Source organism: Pinus tabuliformis, chromosome 9, assembly GCF_031772625.1.
Source record: "Pinus tabuliformis cultivar Carrire ecotype Pingquan chromosome 9, CPIR1, whole genome shotgun sequence".
NCBI classification, from domain to species: domain Eukaryota; kingdom Viridiplantae; phylum Streptophyta; class Pinopsida; order Pinales; family Pinaceae; genus Pinus; species Pinus tabuliformis.
Window position 1 is genome coordinate 824,631,254 of NC_142307.1, and position 11,832 is coordinate 824,643,085.

The window sequence follows — 11,832 nt, forward strand, 5'->3', positions numbered from 1 at the left end:
AGTTTGTAGAAGTGGAGTAGCACCTCCATGCATGTTCCACCACTCAAGAGAAGATAAATTCTCTCAATCTCTAATTGCATGCATGCTCCCAAATGGACTAGTGCTAAGTGTATAGTTGCTCAAATGTTTCCGTAGCATGGCAGACTCCTCATCAGGGACTAATTTATCCAATGCTTTCATATAACCAGATAGAACCTCTGGATCTAGGTGTGGTTTTCTCCTGCTCCCTCCCCCCCGTGCTGGTGTTGAAAGCCATGATGGATGATAGTATTTAGGTGTCAGAACATATGCTAAGGCATGCAATGGAATGTTTAGCATATCCCATCGTTTTTCCACCTCTGCACGAATATAATTGTACAAGGTGATATCTCTAGGCTCAACAATGTCTTTAATCTGCCCCAACATGCTATCCATTTGCTCATACACCTCCCCAATTATTGGCCGATCTAAATCTGCAAACTTGATCATGTAATAAATTGGTTTGGTGAATTGCAAAACATATTTAATTTGTGACCAAAAGTAATTGTCAAGAATAGTGTCCTTGGCTACATTAGCACCATCTCTATCAGTGTTAATGTCCTCCCATGATTCAGAGGTCACCATATTAGTTAAAGTTTGTCTCACTTTCACTAGCCACCTAAAGGTGAGTTAATAACTTGCAAATCTTGTTTTTGCAAGTTTAAGCCACTGCAACTTGAAGTGCCATAAAAGTAGTTTACCCTTGTTTGCGCTGTGATAAATTTAATGAGTTGCTTCCCTCTCTTGTAAAGCTCATTAATCCATCCACATTCTTTATGCTTCACAATATCATGCATCAAAAGGTTCAATGTGTGCATTGTTACCCACCACCTGTGGGTAGCATGCATGGGAGAAAAAATTTCTCCTAGATGGTCCTCAGTCGACAGCTAGTAGCCCCTTGCAGCCACCAGATAGCTCAATGTGCCACTATCTCTGCCACTTGAGTCGGCCATGTGGTCCCTCGCCCATCTGTTATGATCGTATGTTTGAAGGTGGGCCTTCCGACCCCGAAGGTATGGCTTTTCATTTATATAGTGGAGTAATTTTCCTTACTTATCATGGACATTGTTGGGCATAGATTGGTGGGGGGATTCGGCGGAAGGAGTGGACTAGGTTTGTACTCTTATCTCCTCTACCCGATTTGGTGATTAGCCTTGTATCCTAGTCTCGTGGGATCTCCTTTACTGGCCATTAGCTTTAGGGTTGGCACTACATGGGAAATCCCGATTTTGGTTGCGTGGTCCCGCTTCCCGACACCATATATATCACTCCCCTTCGCTCATTTTAGCCCCATTCATCTCTTTTCCCATCCGGGTCCACATAGGGTTATCCTTCCCCCTCCCTTGTCCACACCTTGGGTCGGGCCTGAAACAATGCCTCGGAGGTTGATGCAGCTAAAAAGAAAAGAAAAGCATAATTTGGCCACTCTCAACAGGAAATGTACCACAAAATGCAAAAGATGGCCGGACATTCAAACTTAGCACGTGGGCAAAAGCCAAACATGAGCTTTACCCCTTATCCATGGCCATCACCCTAGTTCTTATGGGCCTTAGATGAGCCCCCTCCATCATTAAGGAACCCATGATTATCCCAACCCCTGGTGGGCAATGAAATACCCCACCTCAAAAAAGGGATGCCTACTGCTACATCCTACACATCATCCTCTCATCCCGTGGAGCCCTAAGTAGTTATGAAGAAAAATCAATCAAAGGCAAAAGGCATATGAAGAAGGGTGGAAAAACAAAGGTTGGGGTAACTCATGTACCATGATTTGCTCCCTCCTACACTCATATACCTAGGTGTGGGCTTCCCTTATTATAGCTATCCTTGTACCCATGGCATGTGGCTTGGAGCATTCCCCCAATCCCCACTCTGTTCCATCACTATATAAATTGCCACCTACCATTTGATGGATGTACCATGGACATGTCACCCCCCTTTAAAGGTTGAAACCACCTAATAGGGGCCTTGACTAACCCTCTTATTGAGCTTGGAAACACTTGTACACGCCAAAGCCCACTATGGAAGGGCATGCCACCATGAAGTGCCCCATTGATTCCATGACTTGTAAGCTCTTTTATTTCATTACACCAATGATTTGTTATATGAAGGGCAAGGGGACGCGTTGGATCTTATGCAGGATCGCAGGTGGGTCTCTATTTAGGGCTTGGTCTCCCTATACTGGGGGTCCTTGATGATTTGGGGTAGCATCAGATGTGCTCTAGCCACAAAATTTGGTGGAGAGGTTGGGGCACATGAGATCTTCAATACCCAAAAAGAGTTTGGGCAGATTCTAAACAGTTCAGGAGATATTAAAATAATTAATATTTTTAATGGAGTCCCTAAGTCTAAACTTAGGGAAAATAAAATATTAATGTTTATTAATATGAAACTGTGTTAGAATGGTCCAAAAGACATGGATCAAGCCAGATCTAATCTTAGCCGTTCATTAGGGACTTCTCGGCCATTGATATGTCAACAGGAAAAGTATAAGAGGAAGCTTGAGGGTCACTTGGAGAAGACACCAGAGTGATCAGTCATTCTATTCTCTAGAGCGGGGTTTGCTAAGAGAGATAGAATTAGTGATCGGGAGTTGCAGCTGAGGGGCATTGAGTACAGAGAGACAGAGAGGCAGAGATAGTGCCGAGAGAGCAGTGCAGTAGCCGGGGAGAGTGACGCAGAGCCAGCCAGGGCTCACGCAGGACCACACAGAGGCAGCCGGGAAATGCCAGAGCCTCAGAGAGGCCTCCTAAGGCTGACGCAGACCCATCTGAGGTGACGCAGGGCCAGCGTCGGGTAGAGAGGGGCTAACGCGGTCCAGAGAGAGGTTGACGCTGGGGTTTCTGGGGCAGATTGGTGCTAAGAAGCTGTCGAAAGGATTATTCGGGATTTCAACTAGGAGATTTGTCAAAAACTGAGAGGTATTACTGCCAAGGAAATTCTCTATTGGGTAGACCAGTTTTAGCATTTAGATTGTACTTTGATATAGCTTAATAAGAAAACCCTCAGATAGCTGCACCAATTTTCCCACATTGGGTTTTTCCAGGGACATTAGTCCAAAAATAATGGTGTCATATGGTGTGATTGTTTTTGTTTCCTTTAGTTGTTGATCTGTAATATGTTGAGCATGCACTAGTGTTTATTTTCAGTGTTTACATTGTAAATAACTTGTTAAGTAAAATAACAAGTAGGTAGGAATAAATCAGATAAAGTGCATGGAGGGTTTCTAACTAAGTAAACTAAGAAACTTCAACATGGTATCAAAGGGTGATTGCAGATCACAGGAGGACTAAGGACATAAGGCGAGCGGAGCAATAGCAACAGAAAGCAGTTGTCCCGAGGTGACAGAAGTTGTTTCTAGCAGAGCAGCAACAAGGGAAGGGTGACGCAGGCACAGGAGGACTAAGGACATCAGCCGAGCGGAGCAATAGCAATAGAAAACAGTTGTCCCGAGGTGACAGAAGTTGTTTCTAGCAGAGCAGCAACAAGGGAAGGGTGACGCAGTGCCTGCGTCATCAAGGGTGAGCCGGGAAGAGGCAGCGCAGAGGCTAAGGAAGGCAAAGAGGGCCTCACCCAATGCCACGCATAAGTTGGGAGGGCTGACGCAGTTGACTGACGAGGTCGGGTTGCTGGTACCAGGATTGCACAGAGCCTAGGAGCTCTCACCTTCAGGTTGTTGTGGTTTAGAAGTCTGTGGGAATATTGCAAAGTGGAGTTGGTGAGGTACTGTAGTCAAAACAGTACCTGACAGAGCAAGGCCAAGAGGAGTTGCTACCGAGGGTTTCTAGCCGAGGAACCCGAATCAGTGGTGTGGTTGCACAAGACGATCAGAGTAGGAGGCATCTCGACAACAACAAAAGGATTTCCAGGAGGGAAATTGGGACTCAGAGGGAGTCCAAAAGAGAACTTCTAGACGGGAAGTAGAGACTCGGAAGAGTCGAACAGAGAACTTCCAGGAAGGAAGTAGAGGAGCATCATGGCACTACACAGAGTAAGAGACCAGGATAGACTGGACGGAGCGTCGAACTTCCTAGTCTGGAAGGCTAGAATCTTATCCGTACTTGATAGAAATCATGTCAAGAACTTCGCCTTGAAGGTACTAGCTATCCTAGTCGACCCCAATGATAACGACAAGTATGAGGAGGCAATGGCGAGGGCCAAGAGCATCATCCTTGACAGGGTCAAGGATCATGTAGTACCACACATAGTCGAGAAGGAAACGGCAATTGAGATGTGGGAGGCTCTCAAGAAATTGTACCAGCATACTTTTGTGCAGAGAAGAATGCTACTTGAGAAACAGTTGAGGTCGTATCAGATGAAGAAGGGAGAACCGATTGACACCTTCCTCGGAGGACTAAATGAGATCCAAGATCAGTTGACTACTATAGAAGCCACGCCAGATTAGGAGTTGATGGTGAGGACAGCCCTGAATGTTGTCTCAGAAGACTGGGAGGTATTTGTCCATAGTATACTGGGAAGAGGGACACTTCCACCTTGGGATGAGATGTGGGCAGCTCTTCGCCAGCGAGAGATCAGACGGCAGTCAAAGACGGGTAGCAGCAACAAGGGGATCAAAGTCAAGCAGGAGGAGGAAGATGTTGCCCTAGCATCTGAGGGAAACTAGGAAAAGCGGAAGAAGAAAGATCTCTCCAAGATCAAGTGCTTCCACTGTGGGGAGCTGGGTCATTATGCGACCTAGTGTCCAAGGAAGAGGAGTAAGGGAGAGTCCTCTGAGACTAAGGCAGCGCTAGCATGAGGATGTCCTTGTGCCCCCACACCCACTTGGGAGCACCACAGTGACTTGCTTGGAAAACAAGGGGCCAACCCCTTCTCCACTCTGTTTGGAGTCCATTTTCTCACCATGGCACACTTTAGACTTCATTAGGCCTCATCAAAGGCCCAACGACTCAGTTTATTGATCATTTTGCCCTCTTGAGAGGCTTATTTTTATGTTATTGAGCTATCTTGGTGGCATTGTCACCAAGAGATGTTATTTTTGCACATTATTTTATTATTTGGGGCTTAATTAGGCCAGTTAGGCAAAGCAAACTCATTAGAGATTGTATAAATAGATGAGAGGTGATTCAGTTCTCTCATCATCACTTGGATTGGATTAATATCTCTTGAGAGATATTCGCACTTTTCGCTGGGATTACCTTCTAGAGCTTTCTTTATGCACTATGATTTTTGGATTTTCGCTATTGTCTTTGGAGATTCTTTCTAATGCGAAATTGATGAATGGATATACTTTCTCTCTCAGTAGGTTGAATTTTTGATGTAATTCTTGTTATCTTAGTTATCAAATGCATGTATCTTGTTATCATTATTCTTGTATGGGTTAATGTAATGCAAAATTCTTTTGGGACCTTGAATAAGTGATTAAACGCATATGTTGATCTTTGAGGGATTGGGTTAATGTTCCTAGAGGCACCTCCTAGGTTGAAGACCTCGAAACTATCTCTTTCACAAATTTGAAGTATAAATCCCAATTGACCGAGTAGTTACCCTTGGAGAGGGTAGCAAAGATCAATTAGAGCTCCTTAGCTCACGAAAACTCTCGTTCTATGTGTATCTTGACTCCATTAAGCCCAAGCAATAAGGCATTGATCCTTGTATCATTTTGGTGGTCAAATTTACCCCTCTTTTCTTCACTTTTCTAAATTCTATGCCTAACCCTAGAATATCACCTAGGTCATCAAGCGAAATTCATCCTAGCCATTCAAAACCCTTGAATTTTGGTCCACTACTGCGTTGGGGTTATCTCTAGACGTCCTCTAAATTTCAAGCAATTCTGATGGTGGAATCCCCAGATATAGCAAGCCCTAGCCCCAAGACCAAATCTTGCCCTAGGTTGATTTGGGATTAGTGTCCTCATTAGGATCATTGTATTCAATCCTCAAAAGAAAATTTGTCCTTTGATCCTCTTCTCTTCCCTAATTAGGTCAAGCCCCTCCTTGGTTGACCAACTCCATACCCTTGACCTAATTTTGGGTCCACTTGGTCGTGTGTGATCCCGCAACTTTACAACTCTAATTTCACAAAGATCACATAAAGGCCAATTCTCCATAAGGATTTCGGGTATAGTAACCCTCTTGTCAAGATATATTCCCAAACCCTAGCCTCAAGAATCCTCTTAGCCCTTCCTAAACAGTCTATCACCTTGCTTTTCAAGCAAGAAAGCCATATAATTGAGTCTCTCTTGTGAATAGGGCTTGGGAATCGTCCTTCATCCTTTCATTGACATATCCATTCTTGTGATTCCCTTATACCGGGTCTCCTCCCATCAGTGAAAGTCCATAAAGAGCAGGGAGCCTTCGCTAAGGTGATAGTGGGCTATCGCATCATTGTTGCCCCTTGACCTAGTAGTTGCTCTACAGGATCCCCTCCTAGGACCCCTGCTAGTTTGAGCGGTAACATGCACCAAGCACCCGGACCAAAAGAAGTGTGGATGAGTACGCTCAATAATTTTTCTTGTTGCCTTACAATTTGTTGCATTATCAGTGATCACTTGAACCACATTATTAGGACCAACATCTTTGATTGATTGCAATAGGAGATCTACAATGTTTTGGGAAGTTGCATTGATGGAGGAGGAGCCATCACATGTAATAAACACTGTACCACTAGCAGAAACACCAAGAACATTTATCAAATGTTGGTTTCTAACATTTGTCCACCCATCTGATACAATGGATACCCCACAATCCACCCACTCATTTGTAAAATGTGTCAAAGCTCTTTGAACCTTTGTTTTTTCTCTTTCTAATAACATTGTTCTAGCTTTCTCATAGTTGGGGCTCTTGTATCCTTTGAGGCTTCATTGATGGCCTTAACCATATCATGCCAATAGGGAGAGTGAAGCACATTGAATGGTACACCGCAAGCACAAAGAAACCGGACTATCTTTCCATCCACATCATCCCTCCCAGCAACATTCAGGAAATCCCCTATTATTCTTCTACTTCCAGAGGTTGCAGAAGTACCATGAGGAGATGAGCTACCAAATCTAGAGGTTGCACTTGATTCAGAATGAGTTTCTTGTTTCTTGTTTTCCTGTTGTGCAGCCTCCTCTATTTGCATGTATTTTCTTCTTTGTTTAGTTGAAACCTTTCGGCAAATTGCAATTCCCACGGCACCCTTTTTTTCATCATTTTCCAACACCCCGCAAAGATGTCTCCTCACACGGGTATATGATCCACTATATGGTTTTCCTCCATGACAACCATGAAGGCACAAAAGCTTGTATCTTCCACCATCTTTTCCCCCTTCAAGTTTGGTCACATAATTCCACAAGGGTGTCAATGCAGCTTTCCGCTCTAGCATTTTAGTGTCCTCTTCAAACCCTTCCTCCTCATCACACATTGGGTCACTCATATGGGGACCTCTATCCTCTTGTTCTTCTTTCTTTTTATTCCTACTCCCCCTTTCCACCATGAAAACTAAAATTCGAATAATACAAAGAAGCCAAAAGAACACCATTTTGGAATATGAATATAGATGGACAACCTGCAATGAAATGAGTAATAAGAAAGAATGGAAAGAGTAGGAGAGGGAAGAGAAAAAATATAAACAACAATGACAGAAAAATGAGAGAGTTTGGGGTTTGCACTTACCTCTTTAGCTCTTATAGATGGAAGCTCTTCTTTACTCCTCCAAGCTCTACTTAAGTCTCTCTTCTCTGAGTTCTCTTCTCCTCTCTTTCTCCTCTCTTCTCCAAGCTCTCCAAAAATACAAGAGTGAGGAAATGAGAGGGGGAAATGAGCTTTATCCCCATCTATTATTTCCCTATCTCAACCTAAACCCACCCCCAACTCAAGTTAGAGAAACAAAATAAGTTTTTTGGATCAACTGCTATGGAGCAGCCCATCAGGCATCAGATCTGCTCGGGAACCGTACAGATCCGTGCCCGATCTGCCACAGATCTGAGGCGGATCCACCGTCAGATCCACAATTCAAAAATCTGGAACCGTGGATCGGGCCGACATGGTTTCAAATTTCCAGGAACCGTATTTGTCAGCCCGATCCGCGATTCTAGAGTTCCGAACCACGAATCCGACGGTGGATCTTGGTTTGGATCCATCCCGGGGGGGGGTCGTGCAACATTGGTTTATGCCACTATAGCATGTATTTTAGCAATATATGCACCTTAACTAATTAATTATTTAGGCCTTTGCATGGTTTATATACTCTTCACTTTTTCCAAAATTAAAGGTGGAGTTAATTATTTGTTATTTGACTTAGAGTCACTGTTACTGTTAGTTAGGCTTAATAAAGGGCAGCAACCCTAAGGACATGAAGTAACAATGTGACTCTTTGTATTTTTTTACTATTTAAGTTTAAAACTCTCCCCTTCCACCTCAGAAGGCATCTAAGGACAGTTTCTTGCTGCCTAAAACATGTGTGAGGAACAGTTGTCTTGGCACAAGTACATCTGCTTGGATTGTTAATTGAAGAGGCCCCCATTGTGACACAAGACAGTCCACCCACTACCTCTCACAGTATATTTTTAGGTTTGTTTCGTTTTCAATATTTTATTTTCAATTATCTCAGCATGTGGGCCATTTTGATTTTCTTATTTTCAGCAGTTAGATGATGAATGATATGTACATGGAAAGTTTGAATAATGGTAGCAGCAATTCGAAGTAGATAAACAACTTTTCCTTTCTTTACGAAAACATAAACAAAAACAATACATACACATAATACCAACCATTATATCAAAGACTTGTGAGTTGAGAAATGTGTTGAAAGTGTATGTTCCCAGATTGACACATTGGCAGGGTTCTCTTGGTTATGATGTGTAGCACTCTGAACCCCAAGATTTGCCCGCCACTCCTATTCCCTAGGATTTACATCTTCACCTGTATACTAGTGAGAAATGTTTTATAATATTGATATTTAATGGCATGTCTGAGCTACTTTTCATCCATGTCAAGCTGCAGAGCTTTAACACTGCAAGGGTACATGCTTCATGTTTCTATTTCAACTGACCTGATATTTTTGGGTACTAAAAGAACCAAGCACTAAGGATACAATGGGCAGTCAGCCCTAAATTTAGAGTGATTTGTGAACAATTAACTTGCTGTGAAGACCTATTATATTCATGTATTGATGTACGCCTACTGTTGAATGAATGAATAAATGTGCACTGCTGTTGTAGAAACTTTTGATATTTTGGGAACCCTAGCCAACATAGAAACCCTAGGGCAAGAAAATTCCCTTAGAATATTACACTTTCCACATCTTCATGTAGGTTCTCAACTCTATTTCAATTTACAAAAGGGGGTTTATGCCACTATAGCATGTATTTGAGCATCAGGGAAAAAAAGCATGTATTTGAGCGATAGATGCACCCTAACTGATTAATTATTTAGGCCTTTGCATGGTTTATATACTCTCAGCTTCAATTTTTCCAAAATTAAAGGTGGAGTTAATTATTGGTTATTTGACTTAGAGTCACTGTTACTGTTTCTTAGGCTTAATGAAAGGGCATCAACCCAAATGATATGAAAGAACAACGTGGCTCTCTCTAATTTTTTACTATTTAAGTTTAAAACTCTCCCCTTCCACCTTGGAGGGCATCTAAGGACAGTTTCTTGCTGCCTAAAACATGTGTGTGGAACAGTTGTCTTGGCATGAGTACATCTGCTTGGATTGTTAATTGAAGAGGCCCCCATTGTGACACAAGACAGTCCACCCACTCCCTTTCGCAGTATATTTTTAGGTTTGTTTCATTTTCAATATTTTCTTTTCAATTATCTCAGCATGTGTGCCATTTTGATTTTCTTATTTTCAGCAGTTAGATGATGAAATATATGTACATGGAAAGTTTGAAAAATGGTAGCTGCAATTCGAGGTAGATAAACAGATTTTCCTTTTTTTATGAAAACATAAGCAAAAACAATACATACACATAATACCAACCATTATATCAAAGACTTGTGAGTTGAGAAATGTGTTGAAAGTGTATGTTCCCAGAATGACACATTGGCGGGGTTCTTGGTTATGACTAAGTGTAGCACTCTGAACCCTGAGATTTGCCTGCCACTCCTATTCCCTAGGATTTACATCTTCACCTGTATACTAGTGAGAACTGTTTTATAATATAATGGCATGTCTGAGCTACTTTTCATCCATGTCAAGGTGCAGAGCTTTAACACTGCAAGGGTACATGCTTCATGTTTCTATTTCAACTGACCTGATATTTTTGGGTAGTGAAAGAACCAAGAACTAAGGATACAATATATAAGGTATTTCAATGAGCTTCGAAAGGCAGTAGAAATCTTAGTCCCTTCAAATAAGCTTCTAAGTAACTAAAATTTGTCATATGCCTCAAACTATTTCGTGTAAACAGACTTCAATGGATAAGCAAATTTAATTATCCTATTTCTATTTCAATGGATAAGCAATACAATTAAATTGTTTATCCATTGAAAGTGAACTTCAATGAAGAAGAATTCAATTATCCTATATATATTTCTGTTGCACTTTTGAAACTCTGTTCTTGAGCGAATAAGTAATTTATGGATAAGCTTTTATGTTTCAACCTATGATGCATGGGTACGGTAAGGTGTCGGTACAGTAAAATAATGATTAAGATATTTTGAACTATGGGTGAAGGGGTACAACAAAATTCTTTTGTAAAGGAGGAGGTCATCAGGATGCAAGTACAACAAGTATCAGCACCAAGTACAACAAGTATCAGTACTCAGGAAACTGTTGTTTGAATGCTCGGTGAGTTTCGGGACAGAAACTTATTTTAATTTAATTCAAATGTCTCTCACATGGTAACGATTGGGGACACTTGGTAAAGTTTAAACTAACTCTTGATAGAAGGCTTTGCCTATAGAACTGTAACCCAGGTTATGAAACTTGGAATTGATTAGGGTTGAAAACCTATTTGCCGACCTAGTAAACTCATTTTGTTATAGCTTGAAAATATCTATGGAATCATTTTGATAGAGACCCGAAATAGGGGAGAGGCCGATTCCATTAAAACATCAAGGTTTTCGGCCAGGTAAAACAATGAAAACAATATCAATTACATCTACAATGAAAACGTCACTGCAAATAATAAAATTAAACAGAACCTGTTTAGTAAGGCTTATAATCTGAAAATGCAGGGTAACATCGTGAGCTTCCTCGGTAAAACAGGTGAGCTGTATATTGGCATCAGTAGACTGGGTTCCATTTGATGAACTGCTGTCTGCCATAGTTCTCAATGCTACGTGTAAAGAAGTTATTTGTCAACTTGTCAAAGAATTTGTCGAAGGTCGAAAGAATTCAAGTTACAGTCTCAAACGCATGGCTGTTCACAGAAACATTCCGTTATGGAGTAGCTTTAGGCCAAAAATTTTCGAAAATTCGTTTGTGAATTTACGATCTCGTTAGTCGAATTGTAGGAAAAAGAAAAAGGAAGTAGAATTAAGCTAAAATAGTTCAGAAATGTTTGTGTGAATTTATGATCTCGTAAGTCGAAAGTTAAGGGAAAAAAAAAAATCTAAAATGCTTTTATGAATTTATGATGTCGTGAAGTCAGTGTTTGAGATTATAAATATTAAAGAAACCCCACCCAAGGGGTTGGAGGTATCATTTTTTTTTTCTTTTTAAGTGAACATCGATACTTTGTATTGATTTTTGAGGCTAAAAATAGTTTATGGGACAGATTGCTTCTTCATATGTTTGATGTATTCAGCTATTTTTTTATAAAGCTTCACAATAAATGCTCTTAGCTTCTCGACAAACCCCTCGCTAAATAAATTATCCCAAGAGCTAGCTGCCAGCATATTTGCATAACTTTCCCTGTTATCTTTG

General features: G+C 41.4%; 1 protein-coding gene across 1 annotated transcript in view; it reads right to left on the bottom strand.

Annotated features, from left to right (window-relative positions):
* The window catches only part of LOC149151327 (proteasome assembly chaperone), a 203,592-nt gene extending 192,124 nt beyond the window's left edge, over positions 1 to 11,468 (bottom strand). The window contains exon 1 of the mRNA XM_089439804.1: positions 11,109 to 11,468. Coding sequence (XP_089295930.1) covers positions 11,109 to 11,231 — 123 coding nt within the window. The 5' untranslated portion in view covers positions 11,232 to 11,468. The remainder of the gene's footprint in view (positions 1 to 11,108) is intronic.
* Positions 11,469 to 11,832: the final 364 nt, after the last annotated feature.